Raw genomic sequence first — 19258 nt, 5'->3', positions numbered from 1 at the left:
AGGACTTTGCATGCCCACTGCCCCCAGATCGTACCCAGCCTGCACGAAGCCATCTCCCCTCTCCTTCCCCGGCAGCAGCCCGGTTACCCTGCAGCCTTTCCACAGGGGCTGGGCACAGCTCTCCCAGGGCACTGCCCAGCTCTGCCTTCTCTGTCCTTCTGACTGTGAGGCCTTGTGACACTGTCCAAGGAATACACAGCAATTTCTCATAGTCCCCTATGGTGACTGTCCAGCACAGATGGCAGCGGTGCGGGTGGGGAAAAGAACCACCTGGATGCAAGCGTCTCCAAAGAGGCAGCAAAAGTCTGCAGGCCATAACCTGTGACCAGTGCTGGTCCCAGTCCATCAGCTTGGGTGGACAGGAAGGACAGGCCTGTGCCCGTAGTGGTTGGCTTGGGGGCCCAGCAGTGCTCTTTTACCCCAGTGCGAAGATCCCATCCCAAAATGTGGGGGGGCAATTCATAGGTGCTCTGGCTGCGCCCTGGCACAGCTGGCACGCCAGCTCCTCTAGCGATGGTGATGGCCTCTGGGCCCACGCTGACCAGCCTGCATGTGCATGTGCACATGCGTGTGCACACACACACACACAGTCTGGCCAGGACTTCGTGCTGTGATGTCTGGGACTGCGGGTGCCTGCTCTCCGGTCCTCCTCACACCCTCCAGCTATTTCTTAGGACCTGGTGCTGATTTAAAATGCAAATGTTGTGCCCTTTAGGAGCTGACAGTGTGTGTGAGCTTTTGTTTCTCTCCATTTCCAGCCTGGGTGAGCCATTAGGGTTTACTCACCACCTTTTGTCTCCTTCTCTGGGGGTCTGACAGCCCATCCTGTCGTTATCTCCTCCCCAGCCTCTCCTAATGAAGGCTAATCTTGGGGCCGTCAACACTTGCCCTCTTTATACCTCTCTGCAGCTCCTTGGGCTCCCACCTGCCCACGCTCACCCGTTCCCACCAGACCAGCCTTGACTTTTCCTTACCAGCCCCTCTCCGCACCCATAAACCACTCGTCCCACCACCCTGTTGCTCTCCCCAAGGGAGATCTGGGGCTGGGGGGTTTGGCAGTCGAGCCAGTCGACCACAGCCCAGGCTTCCTCCAGAAACTGCAAACCAGTGCCCAATTGCAGCCCATTGCCTTTGCGCTTGGCCTGGCGCAAGGGCAAGGAACAGGCCAGGTAGGGTGAAATAAAAGAGGAAACAGGGAATGCATCTGCTTTAGTGGAAAGCAATAAAAAGCATAAAATGACGCCAGTAAGCAGCCTTCTGCTGTTTTCTATGGCTGTCAATGCTTAAATATCAACACGATGCTGTGGATGTGATGGAGGAGGCTGCGGATTTGACTCATCTATAAGAAAACAGTATGTAAAGCATCATCTGCTAAAATTAACATTTTTAATTCATCAAGCCTGGATTGAGAGTATTATAGGATTTAACTGTGGGTCTAGTTGATGTTAATTTTGAACAGAGCTAGAGAACTGAGGGAATCCCAAAGAACTGAAGGGCAGAAGTTACTCCAATAGTTAAAAAAACAAAGCAGTCAACCTAGAAATAATGCTGATAGTATCAGGGGAAAAAAATAGAAGAATTAACTTGGTTTCTGCCAGCAAAGAACTAAAGACTGAAAAATGCATTTAATACTGGCCTGCCTTGTCTCGGGGAAGATAGCTAGTGCTACACAAACTTCCTGTCTTTTTTTTCAGCATGATTATACATTTGGCTGATTAAAAACAACACTGTTGGCATGGCACCCTTACTTAGAAGCTGCAGGAGATACTTATAACAGCACTCAAATGGATCACAATACTGCTGCAAAGAGGAATGGAATAAACTGTTCTCCATGACCACAGAATAAGAAGGAAATGGATGAAATGGCACCAAGCGGTAGGGTGGACACAGGCATGCATTTTTGGAAGGTAAGGGTAGTTGGAGGCTGTGGCACATCCCTGCTGGATAATTTTAAGAACAGGCCATTCAGGCAGTTGTGGGTCAGGGATGGCTTAGGCAGAGGTGACTCTGCCTGAAGGCAGGAGTCAGGCTCCTTGCTGCTGAGATCCTTCCGGATCCATTTTCTGTATTTTACCAAAACATTTAATCTGGCATGCCATGCCAGCCTGTTTATAATCCTGTATTGCTAGGGACACGCCAGATGGATCAAGAGTAAATACAAAAATATGCTCGTTAGCGGGAAGATATGCTGCTGGAGGCTTTCATAGCCAGGATCTGCAGGAGTCAAGCACCACAGTGATAAGAAATATTTACTAAGAAAAATTCTGGATAACGCTAAACTTGATGGAAAGGGAAGTGAAGGGAACAGGTTACTATTAGTGATGTATTAGAATTGCTTGATTAGAAGGCCACATTGTAGCAAAACCTGCTTTAATACAGCTAAATACAAAATAATTGAGCTGGGAATGTAGAATACGGGGCAGTCTTGGGAAGCAGTGAATCTGGGAATGCCTTAGGGGGTCCTCCCAGCTCCTGGAGTCGGACTGAACAGCTAACGTGATCCGGTGTGTGTGTGTGTGAGTGAAGAAGTAATATCCAGCAGAAACTGGACAGGGCTAGGCATTGGTAAGATTGCTACTAGAGCTCCCGCAATCCCTCTCATAAGGCTGCGGATGTACTGGAGGCAGCTCAAACTCACGGTAATGACCTGGGGCTGGACAGCAAAACTGCAGCGTGTGAGGCTTAAGGAGCTTGTCAAAGTGGAGCATGTACATGCTCACTGCACTCTGGTGTCCACGCATACACCAAGGCATGGCAAGAGCCACCACTGCAGGTGACTAATTAGCACCCAGCACTATGCTCACCCTGGAAATACACCTCAAGTAGTGATTAAATACTGAAACCCATCGGTTAACCCCTGCACAAAGAGGTGAGAAAATGCTGTCAGCTGTTGGCTGATCAGTGTTGAGGAGAGGCTTTATACCTGCTGACAGACAGAGTGAACCATCAGGGTCCCTCTCTGAACATCGGTACCTGCAGTGATTTCTGCCCTTGGGTGCTGACACTGCTGTGGCCAAAATCTTCCGTGGAAATGTGTCACTCACAGTCTGCAAAGGCCTTTAAGCTAAACCTATCTCCTCACAGGGAGGTAACATGAGAATCATCTTTAGGTGACCTACAACAAAGCACCAGGAAATAGCACCAGCCCTTGTTCTTCCATTCTGCATCTCTCTGCAAATTAATTGATTTTCACCTGCTGCGTTAGTGAGAACACAGATATTGTGTCATTCACTCAGCACAAATATCTGAATAAGACAATTCTTTGCAAGTCAAATAAGGAAGGCATGAAAGGCAAAGGGAAAAGCTTCCTGCATCCTGGAACAGTGACTGATATGGGCAGAAACTTCTTCAGAAGTTCTTGGAGAAGGGCTCTTCATTCTTAGCTAGCATGTCAAACGTTCTTGAAGTTGTAGATCAACAGACTGCTCTGCCGCGTGTCAGAGGCCTGTAAACCAGCCCCGACACTGAAGGCACCAAGGAGCTCTCCATCCTCCTTCCTTGGCCTTGATGCCTATGTGACTTACAAATGAGGCAGTACATGTGCAGAGGTCCGAGCACCGGAAATGTTAGGACACTTCTTTAATCTAGGGTGTTCTGGGGTAAATCATACCTGAGACAACCGAGTGGAGATGGCACTGGGACAGGGGCTCTGTCCCAGGACTGCAGTGTGTGGCACCACTGCATGAGGAATGGCTAAAATGGAACTGCAAAGTATAGTGGAATAAGCAAACTGAAAGCCTGAGAGATTTAAAATTTTTACTTAATGTGGAAAAAAAAATCAGCCTTTGTGTTTCAGAAAAGACCAATTTCTTCAATCCAGTGTGATATACCTGCTAGTATTCTTCTTCTTCCTCTCCTTCTCCTTCCACACTGTCTGTTCCCACCTCCTCGTAATCCTTCTCCAGTGCAGCCATGTCCTCCCGCGCCTCGGAGAACTCCCCTTCCTCCATGCCCTCTCCCACGTACCAGTGCACAAAGGCTCGCTTGGCGTACATCAGGTCAAACTTGTGGTCCAGGCGAGCCCAGGCCTCGGCGATGGCCGTGGTGTTGCTCAGCATGCAGACGGCGCGCTGCACCTTGGCCAGGTCGCCGCCCGGCACCACCGTGGGTGGCTGGTAGTTGATGCCCACCTTGAAGCCCGTGGGGCACCAGTCCACAAACTGGATGCTGCGCTTGGTCTTGATGGTGGCAATGGCAGCGTTGACGTCCTTGGGCACCACGTCCCCTCGGTACAGCAGGCAGCAGGCCATGTACTTGCCGTGGCGAGGGTCACACTTCACCATCTGGTTGGCCGGCTCAAAGCAGGAGTTGGTGATCTCGGCCACTGACAGCTGCTCGTGGTAGGCCTTCTCTGCAGAGATGACGGGGGCGTAGGTGGCCAGTGGGAAGTGGATGCGGGGATAGGGCACGAGGTTGGTCTGGAACTCGGTCAGGTCCACGTTCAGGGCACCATCAAACCGCAGGGATGCTGTGATGGATGACACAATCTGCCCAATCAGCCTATTGAGGTTGGTGTAGGTGGGGCGCTCGATATCGAGGTTCCTGCGGCAGATGTCGTAGATGGCCTCGTTGTCAACCATGAAAGCACAGTCTGAGTGCTCCAGGGTGGTGTGGGTGGTGAGGATGGAGTTGTAGGGCTCCACCACCGCAGTGGAAACCTGTGGTGCTGGGTAGATGGAGAACTCGAGCTTGGACTTCTTGCCATAGTCAACAGAGAGTCGTTCCATCAACAGGGAGGTGAATCCAGAGCCAGTGCCCCCTCCAAAGCTGTGGAAAATAAGGAAGCCCTGGAGGCCTGTGCACTGGTCAGCCTGTGGGAATCAAGGGAAGGTCAATTCTCAGTGAGGGAAGAAGCTCCCAGCTTATTTGGGGATCTGTTGCCACTGCATAGAAGCGAAATATTCTTTCAGTTTGTTAACAGTCCTGAGGCTGCATGGGCATCCAGTTAGACTTCATTCAATGCTTAGCCAGAAATGGATTTTGCTGTGCAGTGCTAGGGCAAGGACATTGTCTGATGTGGTGTGTTTCAGCCACCACAGCACAGAGAGCACAGGGTCTGCATCTCTTTACCTCTGATATTACCTGCGGAGAACATCATGTTCCAGTTGGACTCAAGCTGCTGAAACCAAGATCACACACAGTAGGACCTGTGGCTCTGTGGCCCACATGCATTTTGGATATTGTCACAGCCTTGGTGAGCAAAGATGCTCAGGCATTAAACACTGGGACCACGTTGGCAGAAGTACAAGCTTTCATCACACTCTAATGCCTCCCATCAGTCTCCCAGTGTCTCTTCTACTTAAAAACAGAAGACCCTACAGCCAAGCAGGGCCAAGCATAATTACCAGCTTCCGGATCCTGTCCAGCACCAGGTCAATGATTTCCTTGCCAATGGTGTAGTGCCCACGGGCATAGTTATTGGCAGCATCTTCCTTGCCAGTTATCAGCTGCTCAGGGTGGAAAAGCTGGCGGTAGGTCCCAGTACGAACCTCGTCTGGAAACACAGCACAGAGGCATCAGCATTTTCCCCTCTGCCTGTCTGCTCTCTCCTGGCACACCAGGAAGAGCCTGTCCTGGGCTGCTGGGGGCTACGATGTCCCTGTCCCTGTCCCTGTATGAGGCAGGTAGGTGACTCTCTTACACAGACTCCAGGCCACCTAGTTCAGGGGGGACTAAATGACCCAAGAGATCAGAAACTCTGGGGTCAGCCAGGCAGGCACCCAGCTGCATGTGCTTTCCCAGGAACCTTGCGCTCACCAATCACAGTGGGCTCCAGGTCCACAAAGACGGCCCGCGGGACGTGCTTCCCAGCACCAGTCTCGCTGAAAAAGGTATTGAAGGAGTCGTCCCCTCCACCGATGGTTTTGTCGCTGGGCATCTGCCCGTCGGGCTGGATGCCGTGCTCCAGGCAGTACAGCTCCCAGCAGGCATTGCCGATCTGGACGCCGGCCTGGCCCACATGGACTGAGATGCACTCACGCTGGGGAGAAAAGGTAAAAGCACTGCTGAGAGAGCCGTGGACGGCTGCATGACTAGTCCCTGCCATGTGGGCCTTCATTACAGCAGCACTAAGGAGAGGAGCCCCTTTTTCTCCCTGGACACAACTGCAGGAGGGCAGGAGGCACAGGCTGTCCCTTCAGATTTCTGCCAGCAGCTCGGGGACGCAGGCTGGCTACTCCTTCACAGTCCCACACAATTTTTCTCTACGGCTTTTCTGAGCTAATCCTGCCTCTGCAATTGCCCAGGTTTGATGTCTTCCCTCTACCACTCCAGAGATGCCTGTGACCAAACTCTCCTCACCATCAGCCTCTCAGTAACCCCTGCTGCACAACACTTGCATACAGCCCAGTCCCACTCACCCCATTCCTTGCCTCCAAATTACTCCTCACTGCTGCTGTGGCCTCCTCCTCCTCCTCTCTGGTCTCCCTGCGTCTCTGCTTCTTGGCTCAGCATTCACAGTCCTGGCTGCCAGCAGGGACTCTTCTCCTCACCCCTCACTCCTCCCCCCTGCCTGGTCATTTGTCCCCCTCCAGTCACACTGTGCAGCAGGCTTGGCTCTGCTTTCCTTTACCCAGTCCCAGATCAGGACTATCTCCAGTGGGCAGCATCCAGGATTCCCTCCAGTTCCCTGGTATCCCTCCTTTGCCCTGCTGGACTCACACTCTCTCCTGCTCTGCCGTGATCCCTGGAGGACAAGGAGCTGCATTTCTTAGCAGAGCACCATCCTCATACCCCAAGTGCGGTGGGACTCACCATGCTGGAGGAGAGCTTCGATTCACAGCCGAGGGCAGGGGCGGTGTGATGTCGGGCTGCCGTGCACTCCTCTTTATAGCCAGAGAAAGCTTTGTTGTTAGAGACAGCTCTGGTGGGGCAGGTGCTGCTCGTCCTCTGCGTCCTCTGCTGTGCTGTCTCTGGGTTACAGCCATGCCAACACAGCCAGGGCTTCATGAGACCTTGGTTACCTCAAACAAACCCGTCACCTGGCGGGGACGGACAGGGACTCAGTGACCAAGATGCAGCAAGCTCAACAGACCTGTGACGCTGAGGCAGCACGTAGGCACTGCCCAAGGCCGACACCTCTGCACACCATTGCCTAATTTAGCAGCCCCATGCTTCTCCAGACAAGGGGGAAGATGCCTCTTGTATCTGCAGAGGGATATTCCAGCTCCTCAGAAGCTCTTGCAAGGTAAAACGCTGTTTGAACTTGTGTTTACTGAGCTGTTAGTACAGGGCTAGAGGGTCTTGCTGTCCTTGTAAACACCTGCGCTCTTCTGGGTCCTCTCTCCCACACATCCCACAGCAGCTGCTTCCTGGAAATCTCACTGATCTCCGCCACTGGCACAGGCAGCACTCTCCTGCCCTCTCTGGTTTTCCAGCCCAGCTTTGGACCCGCACTGCTTGCCTGGTCTCACCATTGCCAGGCACAGAGGCAACAGTCTCTCCCTGCTCCTCTTCTGATCCAGCCAGGGTACACATCAGCCCGGCTGCCACAGCATCATAGCCACAGCTTGGCTTGGGTTGCTGCTTTGGTCCCCGCTTTCAGAGGAAAGCTGCTTCATCTGGAAAAGCTCAGATTAAGAGGTATCTCTTCACAGCACGCAGTTCACCAAATGGCCCGGGTTGTTTTGGGGACTGTCCTGGTCTTCACTTACTACTCTGCAAATCCACCTCAACCTCAAACTTTATCAGTGGCGATCCAAGATTCACTTCAAGATCACTGATTGAAATGCTGAAATCCATGGTGCCTGGCACGGATGCCTGCAGCAGCTCGGGAGCTGTTCGCTGATGATTCACCACTGAAATCTGGTGCTCCAATATCCTGCAGTGCTGCTGTCAGCCTGCTTAACCAGGCACTGTACCAACACCGTCTGCTGCTCATTTGTTGTCAGAGCAGCCTGCGGTACTAACTTGGATACCCTCTGCTGCATAAGTCAGTTGCATTTTTATTTTTACGTTTCCCTTCACCAGTCAGACTTACAATCTTGAAGAATGAAACCAGGTTCATCTGGTGAGGTGGATTTTCCATAACACCACGTGGAGAGCCCGCTTTACGCCTGCCCCAGGAGGGATACGTGCAGGAGCCCTCAGTAGCCAGTCTGGATCAGGACTCAGTGTCCTTGTCCCAGGGCAGAGAGCTGGGCTGGTAATGCCCCTAACTCCACTATGAAACTCTCAGCAACGTGTTCAAGCCCAGCATCCTCAGGATGGCTGTTCAGCGTGACGTCTCAGCCCAGGTGACCTGCAGCCTGGGAGGAGTGGGGAGGATGGTCCTGCCACCTCTAGTTTCACACCTTGCAGCCTCTCCAGGCAGAAAAAAGCATCCTCCAGGCACGAGTACACAGGATAAACAGCCGGGTGGAAAGCTGGGTCTTACCTCTGCCTTCACCAGGGGTCACCTCAGCACTGCAGTCACCCTGTGGCATCTTAGCTGCTGTCACCACTGTGGGTCAGGCAGGGGATGTGCCAAGCACTTTCACTGGGTTGCTGCTCCTCCATGCCCTGCACAGCCCAACACAAGGGCCCCACGTGCTTTGGGGCTTCGTCTGGTCTCTCAGTTCAGTGCCCACCTGCAGCCTTGGTGGCCCTCCCTCCCTGAGCTGCCCCTGTGCTCCATCACGCCTCCTTGGATGCCTGGGCTGGAGCTGCTCTGCCTCCTGCCTGCTGGGGAAAGGGGGAGTGCCCTGGGAGCCACTATGCAGCTAGCTGATTAAATGCATCTTTTATCACGTTAACTGTTCCCTTCTGAAGGTAACTGTTCCCTTCTGAAATCCACTAGTGCTTGGCCAGCTGCCAGCCCTGCTTTCCACTCTTAACTACGCTACAGCGATCCATGCAGCTCCAGGCTAGCTTCCTCTGACCGAGCTCTCCCTCTTGGCAAGAAGCAAGAAGCTCTCAGGCTGACTAGCTGTTTGCATAATGTAGATGCCACCTCCACGTGCACCCCATAGCACTCACCTAGCCAACCATTAAAGGCTCAGGCACTTCCCAGTGACTGGGGCCTGTTGGTAGGGCAGAGAAAAGCAGCTGGGAAGATGCTCCTGCATTGGGAATTGTTTGCATTCCCAAGGGACTCCAGACTTGCCCACTTGGTCATGATTTATCTAGAGAGCAGAAGCTTCTGCGGAGACATCCACAAGGCAGTACTGGGATGGCTAATGTAAATCCTCCTTGCATCTCTGCCATGCAGAGCAAAATGCTCAGCCATGATCCAACAGGCAAGGCTTGGGCTTTTGGGAAAGAGGGAAGTGACCTCTGGCTCTTACTTCATTGCTACGGCCTCGCACAAGCATGCTCTACAGCATTGCAACAGAGCTGACCACAGCTTTGTTGCAATTCCTGAAATTCGTAACACAGGAAGAAGGCCTAAAGGGCAAGGGGACAGTGCTGGACTCATCAGCATGCCCAGGGTCCTGTCCAGAGCACACAGAGACCCTCCAGCCTCACTGCCTGTCCTGCACTGGGGTAGCCAGTGCTCCTCCAGGAGCTTCAGCATCACCAGGTCTTGTGTAATTCACCCTCTTCTGTTTCCAGTTATTTATCTGTTGCTCATGACAGCTTCAGCTCTGATAGCTGCTAGAGAAATGGAGAAAACAGCACTGGCTGCACACAGGAAGTATGTGTGAGCACCGAGGCACCTGAGCAGGCTCTGCACCTCCAGCGGCTGCCCGAAGGCAGCTTGTTCACCGCAGGCATGCTCAGAGCCCTGACGCGAAGTCACTGCAATTAGCCAGCTGCACTTTATTTTATTTCTGTGGGTGTGTAGCTGCTTTTCCCAAGACATGAAGAAAGCAGAGTGACACTCACAGCCAGCCTCTGAGCGAGGGAGCTTGTGAGCCAAAAAAGAACCAGTCCCAGCTTGTCCTCTAGCCTTTTTCAGCCTCAGCAGGTTGGGGTCGAGCACGCGTGCGTGGCTGCCTGCGTCCCTGGGAGTGCCTCTCTGCTCTTGCCCCTGCCCAGTGATTCAGGGCTTAGGACTGTAGGGAGATCTGGAACTAGCGTTATTGTTCCTGTCATGCAGCACATACGCTTCGGCGCAGCAGGCATTTCACAACTGACTTTGTTTTATCTGAACCAGCAATTACACTGTTTTTGCTCAGCTGCAGCAGAGACAACTTCTGCCAGACCAGTACTGTATCCTGCATGCTGTCAGCTCTTCAGGAGCAAATGTTACACTCGAATGATTAAAAACAACCACTGATGAAAATCCCTTGACTTCTGAGACAAATGTGCTGCTCTAGCCTTTCCACTAGCAAGTCTTAAACTTACATCTTTTTATCCTAAGCATGTGAAAGACTTAAGCTCCTTCTGATCTGCAGCTGCCTTAAATGTTTTAAGATATTTTATTGGGTCTCTGGTCTTATAAATAGCACCTGTTGTTTCAACCTTTCGTTGCAGACCATTTCTAGCCTTCTAGTGACCGGACTGTCTCCATCTGGTCCACATGAAAGATGAGACAATCATAGGGCCTTTTCTGACCCAAAATATGTATGCATATTTTAAGGAATGGTGAGGGGAGGGTTTTCTGCCCATCTTCACACTGTTCTAGAATATTTTATGTCCCAAATCTCGGTTCATATGTCACATACTAGAGCTGCAATCAGACATGCCTTTGCTGGGCCGTCATCAGGGACAAGCCATGCTTTAGGGATCCTGCACCATGGCTCTCTGAGATGCTGCTGGAGCATAACTAGAGGTGAATTAGATCTGCTTGAACTCACAACATCTGCAAAATGCAAAGTCACACGCTTTCATCTTGTTTCACCAGTCAGTGTCTGCCCAGTGTTAATCCTTAAGCTGCCTTTCTGCTCCTGAGGATGTTGTTGCCATGACTCATCCTACAGCAGAGCACTGCCAGGTCTTCAGGCTTTCCAGAGCAGCAGCTGGGCTTGCAGCCAGACCCTCAGCCATGCAGGAGTTAGTGTTTGGCTGTACGGGACTCTGATAGTAGTGTGAGCCCAAGGATCTCCCTCTTGGCTGGTTGTTCCTGCCCTCAGGGCACTGCCCTATCATCCGGTGCCCTCAAACTGGTTACAAATTGGACAGGGCACTGACAGGCTAGAGGCACACTCTGTCACACCCCAGCTCCTCCACCTCCCCGCTGCCTGCTGAACTGCAGCATGAAGAGCTGCAGCCTGTGGTGAAGGCACTGAGCAAGGCACAGCACGGGGCATAGCAGGGTCGGTGCAGATGCAGGCGCACTGGGAGGCTCCAGGCTGAGGTTAATGTGTTTTTGCATTAAAAAAAAAAAAAAAAAAAAAAAAAAAAGTCATAATTATTCATAATAAAGAGCTTGCTAGTATAAATCAGGAACTAAGAAATACATTAACTGTCTAAATGTACCCTAACCAGTGGAAGTCTGCTGGAAGCACTGCAAAGTGCCTGTGAGATGCGAGTCCTCAGAAGGAACTGCTGTTGTTGGAGGCCTTCCAGGATAACGTGTCTTTTCCTCCTCGGGTAAGGGCACTAGAGAGCTGGCTGATATTCTGGGCTCAGTGGGCAGTGGCAAGCAGGGGTCTCCCAGTGGTACGGAGGGCTCTGTCACCAGGGGTATCTGTTTTTCCTGCCCTTCCAGCAAGAATTTGTTAAATTCACTGATGGAGGTAGAAACTTTTCCAGAGCTGGATCCTGTCAACTGAAAATATATACTTAGATAGATGTGTGTTGAGTCTTTTGTCTCACTTGTCATTATACTTCTGGTTGTTTCCCAGTCAATGTCCAACACTGCATTAATTTTGGACTCTCCACACCCCTTATACAAGACTAGCAACCAGGCACTTTTCTGGAGCTCTGTGAAGCTCTGGTTAATACCACTCATTCTGTCACCAACGCAGCAGTATGGGATGTCTCAGCAGAGTGCACACTCTCTCCTGGCCTTAAATCTGCCTTTCTTGTTTTCTGTACCTGTCTAGGGTGGTTGGTAGCAGTCTAGGGACCAACTTTGTTTTGAGCAATGAGGAAAATATTCCCAAATGATTCTTGTAATCTTTGTTTTTTTATTTTTTATTTTTTTTAACCCTTGGTGTGGTATGAAAACACATGCAATATGACAAGTGGCCATAACATCTCTGTGTGTGAGGGAGGGGTACCCTCAGGATGAATTTCCTTAGGGCCATGGCAAGCTCACCCACCTCTGTGTGCTTGCAGGATGCTGCTAACAACATCTGGCAGGCTGCTGAGCAATTAGCCCCTGAGGAAATCCAGCTGATTGGTGCTCACCGGATTTAGCCTGCTGTTCTTAAGCATTTGAAAAAAAAAACCTTAGGCATCTGTTTAGTCTTTTCAGATCCAAGGTATACAGAAATGCTTAGCTTGGAATTACTCACGGCTCTCTTGTCAGTCATGCTGTCCTACTCCTTTAATATAACAGCATCCTAATGAGTTTTTTCAGTGTGAGTATGACATTCAATGCAAAAATGATGAATCAGTGGCACTTCACCCGCAGCTGTCTATTAGAATGGCCTACAAACAGATCCAGGCAGTTCTTGGAGAAGTATCATAATTTTATGCCCTGAGGCGCCACTAGATTGCCGCTCAAATCTTCTGAAGCTGGGTGACCTACACAAGTTTTCTGTGCTTGTCTGAAAGGCTGATCATTGCCTACAGCTCTGCCACGTGTGCTTCAAACTTGTGCTACAAAATGTTCATGCTAAAAACATCTCAGAATTAATTGGCAACGTGCAAGTATAGATGGTGCTAGGAGACAGTCAGAACTGACACCTTGGCATCCAATATCTATTTCAGCAAGCACCTTGGCAAAACTTCTAATGAAGGAAGTTGATCACATCTCTCCTTTTCACATCAATAACCCTATGAGACTCAATTTTTGATGCCTCAGTGCTACCAATTACTATATTGTTCTCATTTACTGACTGTGTCAGTACAGTCTATTTTATCTAGTGATCTCTGAGGCTGCTTGAAGGACATTTATACCACCAGAAGGAGCTTAGGCATTTCCCATCATCTAGTCACCACAGCTCACCGTTCAGATCCAGCAGCATTAGCAACCTGGGACATCCCCATGGAGAAATCCATTTTCTTATCAGCTTGATTAGATACATTTTGATCAGATGGCTCAGCCATTTCTGCAGCTCTTAAAATACATTGCTGAGACACCGGAACAGGCTTTGGCTCACAGCAGTACTGCTTCTCTCAGTCAGTTTGCATGTTTTCACCAGTGCAGGTGGCACTTTCGAGGTGTTCCGGGTTTCCAGGCACAAAGCAAGGCCTCACTCTGTGAATGGATAACTCAGGGCCAGCTTTCAGTGTGAGTCGAGAGACGACAGTACCTTTCAGTAGAAACTAATAAGTCAGAGGGCTCAGGCAGACACAGGGATAGCTCTGTATCACAGGAGGTGCTGCAAGTGTTTTGGAGAGGGGAGGCTAGCATGCGTATGTTATTCATTGTAGCAGAGCCAGACATCAGTGAGGTAACAGCAAATCAACTCCAATAAACTCCCTTTGAAGGACCTCCAAGCTCTGCCCACCGAGGCTGTGAATCCCTCTCCCCTCACTGGTTATTGCAGAAAGCTTTATAAAAATCAGATAAAAGTCACAGAGGTGAAAATGAGCTAGGGAAGAGAAGGAGGAGCACATCCATAGGAACAGCTGATGGCTCAGCTGGCTTTCAAACACAGCCCCACCCCGGGCATATCTGTCCTTCAGAGGCTTGTGGCTAAGGAAAGGACAGAGTTTTCCTGCTTGTTCCTCTCTGATCTTGGAGGGCTTGGAAAGCTCACATTTGTTCCTGAGATGTTTTCTCTGCCTGTGGTTTCTCCAAGAACTTTCCTGGAGAACTTTGGATGCATGGCAGGCAATCAGGTTTGTTGTAGCCCAAAGATCCGTGCCAGCCTCCTGCTTGCTGGGGGAGAGGATCCGAGCCAGGCTCGCCGCTGACGTGCCTTCCTCCCCAAGAGGAAGCGTCCCAGGCAGGGCCGGGCGGGGGCACCGTGCTGAAAACCCCCGACACCGGGGTTGCGCAGAGCGATGCGCCGCCCGCCCTTCTATGCAAATGTATGCAAAGTAGCGGGGCGGGGCGGGGCGCGCGGTGCCGCCCCCGCTATAAGGCGGCGGCGGGGCTGGGGCAGCGTCGGCGCGGAGCGGTGGCAGCGTCGGCGCGGAGGAGCGGGTCGTGCCGCGGCAGCATGGTGAGTGCGGCCGGTCCCGGTCCCGGTCCCGGTCCCGGTCCCGGTCCCCCTGCCCTCCGAGCACGCTCTCCCTGCAGTTCGGTCCCCGTGTGCCCTGCTGCGAGCACGGAGCTCCCCTCCGGCGAGCTCCCTGGGGAGCTCCCCCCCGGCTCCCGGGCCGGTTAGACCGCAGCTCCGGCAGTGGTGCCCAAGAGCGAGCGCCGACGGGGCGGTAAGAGCAGGCAGAAGGGAGTCCTGTACGTGGTTGCCCTGTGAGTGCCTGCTTTGCCTTCAGCTGTCTGCTGAGCTATAGCCCATCCCCATGTATTTAGCAGCCCTCAGTGGATCACCTCCCTGAGTGTCCCCGGTCTCCCCTTGAGTCTGCGTGAGCTTCCAGCATCTGAAGTGTCCTGGGATGTTCATGGACTAAACTCCGTGGTGTGTGAAGACTGAAGGCATTTGGGCTGAACTTGCTACTGCTCTTTCCCGTCTATCCTTTAATAGCCATAGTGCCCATGTGCCTCCTCAGTAGTATCTTCTGCTGGGGTCTCCCTGGGGAGAGTGCACTCCATCTGCCTGTCCCTCAAGCTGCAGGCCCTCGACCTGAGTGCCAAAAGCAAGTTGTGGTTTCACCATTTTCCCACAGCCGTGGGTGCCAGGACTCTGCCAGGCTAGCCTGGGTGCTTTGCTGTGGGCTGAGCCTCTGGGCTCCTCTGCTGTGATGTGCAGCTCCTGAGCTCACCAGCTGTGCTGAAGAACATCCTGACACTGTAGGGTACCCTGGCACCTTGCCTGCCACCCCCTCGTACTGGGTCTCTGAGCTAGATGTCACAGGGAGGAAAAGCAGAAGTGTCTCACTTGCATGATGACTGGTGACCAGCACTTCTGCACCCACAAGTGGGCTCTGCTCTTCCCTGCCCCGCCCCGTTCTGTCAGCACTGGGTCCTCCTCGCTAGTCCTGGCTGTTGCATATCAGCAGGATGAAACAGGATTGTTGGCATTAGCCCTCTGCCACCCCCTCCCTAATTCTCAGGCTGCAAGGTGATGAGCCAGGGAGCAGCCCTTTCTCATTTCTTTCTGTGATTTTTGGCTCTCTACCCAAGGGAAGAGACTAATTATTTCTTGTGGCCATCCTGAGGTGCTTGCAGGAGCATCAGTGTTTGCTGTATGCTTCTGATGAAGATTCTGGAGTTTCCTCAATACTCTGCCCCAGCTGATGGTGTTGCAACATCTTTATGGACCTGCTGGGGGAAGTCGCTTCCCTGCTCCTTTTACCTTAGCTTGGGCAAAAACAGACAGATGAACTCCTGGTCCTTACAATAGGAACCAAAGGCTTATTTTTCTGCCATCCATTACAATCACTGCTGGCACTGAAAGGCAACACTAAGAGCACTCTAGATGCACAAAGCCAGGACTTCCTCACTGTGAACCTTGCAGCTTCCCTTGGACAGCAGTCACTCTCAGGCTGCTGAGTACAAAATGGCTGGCTCCACCCGTTCCCTGCTAGCTGACTCACAGCAGGGCAGCAACTGCTCTGGAAATCCGGTTTGGGTTGGAAGCTTCTCTGCCTTGGATGTGCCTGATGACACATCCAAGCCCTTGGAAACAACAGGGCTAAATGTCCTGGGTATTTTGGCTTTTATCAAAAGAGCTGCAGCACCTGAGGTGTCTCACCTCAAGGGAGTGAGATGCCAGAACCAACATGAGTCTTGAGAGTGCCCCTAAATCCTGAGTTAGGCACTCTCCCACATCAACCTTCAGTTCAGGTAAAAAGTGTAGCTAATGCCTCTGTTCCAGAGCTAATTTAGGAAAGCAGAGCCTCAGAGCATAGCAACCATTCACTACTGCAAATTCCTGTTGCTGGGAAGCCTTCCTCTCCACCACCTCCTCAGCACCCACTGTCCAGGGGAGCCTCCTCAGCTCAGTGTGCAGCCGTGTTGCAACAGCAAGCAGCCTGCTGCCCAGCGAGGCTGAGTGCTTGCTCAGCTCCAGAGCAGCAGGCAGGGTGAGGGTGGCTCCAGACTGGCTGCACTTGGTGGATTAGGTATGTGCCCGAGTTGGCTCACTACCTCACCTTACTTCACTGCAGTCAGGCTGCCTCCCTGCCTACTGCAGTGAGGGGTCAGACCTGGGGCTGCGCAGAGCCTCTGCTCCCTGTGGGGCTGATAGACTCCCAGCAGAGCCAAGCTGCACAGGAGAGGCCAGGGCTGGCTCCCAAACCTGCACGTTGCCTCTGGGTGGCCATAGGCAATGACAGCTGCCACAAGGCCCTAACCCGTAGCCTCAGCAAGTGTGTGTACAAAGGAGAAGGTGCTCACCAGGGGCTTCCCAGGGCTATTAGTTGGTACAAGCCAGGGAACTTATTTTCTGGCTGTCCCTGGCTTCAGGGAAAAGGCTTCTATGCCCCCTGGAACGGAAGGAGTGTCCCCCTGGGACCTTGAGGTGGGCAGTGCAGTGAGGAGAGGCAGAGTGCTGGATCTGGGACAAGCCAGCGGGATGGTGTAAGCACAAGCCTCCCAGGCTGTAGGCTAGCATAATTTGAAGACCACTGCAAGCTTGTGTGCCGGGGATGGTCTGTCTGTGCTCAGGCACATGGGACCTGCAGGCAGCTCACCACCCACAGCAGCTGTAGTGTTGGTCCTGACCAGGAGCTGATGCTGCCTCCCTCCCTCCTTTCCCCAGCGTGAGTGCATCTCAGTCCACGTCGGCCAGGCCGGCGTCCAGATGGGCAACACCTGCTGGGAGCTGTACTGCCTGGAGCACGGCATCCAGCCCGACGGGCAGATGCCCAGCAACAAAACCATCGGTGGAGGGGACGACTCCTTCACCACCTTCTTCTGTGAGACTGGTGCCGGGAAGCACGTCCCGCGGGCCATCTTTGTGGACCTGGAGCCCACTGTGATTGGTGAGTGCTGGAGCCCAGGGTATACCTCTGTGGGTCCTGCTGCCACCCACTTGTGTACAACCCTGGATAGGCTGTAACAGTGGCCACTGTCTCTGGAAGTAACCGACTACAGAGTATTCCCTAGAGCACCTCTGCACAAGTTTCCCCAGGCAAAAAAATTTCAACACCTCTAACATTGTGCTAACCTCTCCTAGATGAGGTTCGAACTGGAATCTACCGCCAGCTCTTCCACCCCGAACAGATGATAACGGGCAAGGAAGATGCTGCCAACAACTATGCCCGTGGGCACTACACTATTGGCAAAGAGATCATTGACCAAGTGCTGGACAGGATCCGGAAGCTGGTAGGTAACTGTAGAGGGGGCATATGATGTGCTGGGCAGGGGTCTGTCCTGCTTCTGGGGGCTGGAGTAGAGAAAGGAGCCCTGTTATGCCCTGGGGAAAGATCAGTAGTTGGCTGTGGTGGGAGATGCTTCTGGCAAGCAAAGGTCTGAAACTTCCCTCTAGCAATGTTACTGCTTGGTGGAATCTCACACGGGCTCTCTATGCAGGCTGACCAGTGCACAGGCCTCCAGGGCTTCCTGGTGTTTCGCAGCTTTGGAGGTGGCACTGGCTCTGGATTCACCTCCCTGTTGATGGAACGACTCTCTGTTGACTATGGCAAGAAGTCCAAGCTCGAGTTCTCCATCTACCCAGCACCACAGGTTTCCACTGCGGTGGTGGAGCCCTACAACTCCATCCTCACCACTCACAGCACCTTGGAGCACTCAGACTGTGCTTTCATGGTTGACAACGAGGCCATCTACGACATCTGCCGCAGGAACCTCGATATCGAGCGCCCCACCTACACCAACCTCAACCGCCTCATTAGTCAGGTAGTATCATCCATCACAGCGTCCCTGCGGTTTGATGGTGCCCTGAACGTGGACCTGACCGAGTTCCAGACCAACCTCGTGCCCTATCCCCGCATCCACTTCCCACTGGCCACCTATGCTCCTGTTGTTTCGGCTGAAAGAGCATATCATGAGCAGCTGTCAGTGGCCGAGATCACCAACTCCTGCTTTGAGCCGGCCAACCAGATGGTGAAGTGTGACCCTCGCCACGGCAAGTACATGGCCTGCTGCCTGCTGTACCGAGGGGACGTGGTGCCCAAGGACGTCAACGCTGCCATTGCCACCATCAAGACCAAGCGCAGCATCCAGTTTGTGGACTGGTGCCCCACGGGCTTCAAGGTGGGCATCAACTACCAGCCGCCCACGGTGGTGCCGGGCGGCGACCTGGCCAAGGTGCAGCGCGCCGTCTGCATGCTGAGCAACACCACGGCCATCGCCGAGGCCTGGGCTCGCCTCGACCACAAGTTTGACCTGATGTACGCCAAGCGAGCCTTTGTGCACTGGTATGTGGGAGAGGGCATGGAGGAAGGGGAGTTCTCCGAGGCGCGGGAGGACATGGCTGCACTGGAGAAGGATTACGAGGAGGTGGGCCTGGACTCCTATGAGGATGAAGAGGAGGGCGAGGAGTAGAGACGCCCTGCCCAAAGGACCTTCCTCCTTTTTGCGTGTTAACTGCACAAATCCTTGGCAATAAACAGTCTGAGTCTCCGTGTCTCCCACTAACCCCCAAGCTCTATTGGTTTCTTGCCAGGTCAGGTGTGTGGTGAGTGCTTCAGCTCTGCTGCTGTTGCTGCTATGCTTCCTCCTAGCGTGCTCTGCTCCAGCTCCAGCTTGCTCCCTGCACAGGTAAGAGTCCGACATCTCAGGAATATGGACAGGGCACATAGCATGCTCTGAGAAAGTGCCCAAACCTGCCCAGCGAAGAGATCAGGAGAAGTCCTGAATATTTTGCATAGTGTGATGGGACACAATAGTTTCCATAAAATTATAGAATGATAAGGTTAGAAGGGACCTCTGGAGATCATCTAGTCCAACCCTCAGCATGGCCCATATGGGGACTGAACCCGCAACCTTGGCATTAGTAGCACCACGCTCTACCAACTGGGCTAAACCTGCCTGGTCTCTGTGAATGGATACCAGGAAGGTGCACAAAGAGGCTGAACTGTAGTGGAGAGGAGGCATTGGAAGGGTACAGGTATCCTGGCCATTGCCTACTCTCCTGCTGGAGCTGGTATAAAAGGGGTTGGAAGGACCTCCTGATGACTTGTGCAATTTTTCTGCCTCTCCTATGGTGACTTTCAAGGGCTGATATTTCTTGATGGAGCAGCTCCCTTTCTC

At 52.6% G+C, this 19258-nt stretch overlaps 2 protein-coding genes across 2 annotated transcripts; one reads left to right on the top strand and one right to left on the bottom strand.

Moving 5' to 3' along the window:
* Positions 1-3833: 3833 nt before the first annotated feature.
* On the bottom strand, positions 3834-5893 carry LOC134141973 (tubulin alpha-1A chain-like). Its single transcript, XM_062578613.1, has 3 exons — positions 5758-5893; positions 5346-5494; positions 3834-4811 (listed from the first exon to the last, which is right to left on the bottom strand). The coding sequence occupies exons 1-3, from the start codon at positions 5876-5878 to the stop codon at positions 3834-3836; spliced, it is 1248 nt and encodes a 415-aa protein (XP_062434597.1). The 5' UTR covers positions 5879-5893.
* An 8213-nt stretch (positions 5894-14106) lies between these two features.
* Positions 14107-18650, top strand: LOC134142258 (tubulin alpha-5 chain-like). Its single transcript, XM_062579119.1, has 4 exons — positions 14107-14144; positions 16806-17028; positions 17223-17371; positions 17579-18650. The coding sequence occupies exons 1-4, from the start codon at positions 14142-14144 to the stop codon at positions 18548-18550; spliced, it is 1347 nt and encodes a 448-aa protein (XP_062435103.1). The 5' UTR covers positions 14107-14141; the 3' UTR covers positions 18551-18650.
* Positions 18651-19258: the final 608 nt, after the last annotated feature.

The sequence above is a fragment of the Rhea pennata genome, chromosome 6, assembly GCF_028389875.1.
Source record: "Rhea pennata isolate bPtePen1 chromosome 6, bPtePen1.pri, whole genome shotgun sequence".
Lineage (NCBI taxonomy): Eukaryota > Metazoa > Chordata > Aves > Rheiformes > Rheidae > Rhea > Rhea pennata.
Note: the sequence above shows the minus strand (reverse complement) of the source record. Positions and strands in the feature narration are given on the sequence as shown.

Bases quoted from the DNA above. Each gene is read 5' to 3' on its own strand.
- LOC134141973 (XM_062578613.1), bottom strand. From the start codon at position 5,878: ATGCCCAGCGACAAAACCATCGGTGGAGGGGACGACTCCTTCAATACC. The intron at 5,495-5,757 runs GTGAGCGCAAGG...CTGTGTTTCCAG, and splicing joins CCTGGAGCCCACTGTGATTG to ACGAGGTTCGTACTGGGACC. The intron at 4,812-5,345 runs GTAATTATGCTT...TGATTCCCACAG, and splicing joins TGGACAGGATCCGGAAGCTG to GCTGACCAGTGCACAGGCCT.
- LOC134142258 (XM_062579119.1), top strand. The intron at 17,029-17,222 runs GTGAGTGCTGGA...AACCTCTCCTAG, and splicing joins CCTGGAGCCCACTGTGATTG to ATGAGGTTCGAACTGGAATC. The intron at 17,372-17,578 runs GTAGGTAACTGT...CTCTCTATGCAG, and splicing joins TGGACAGGATCCGGAAGCTG to GCTGACCAGTGCACAGGCCT.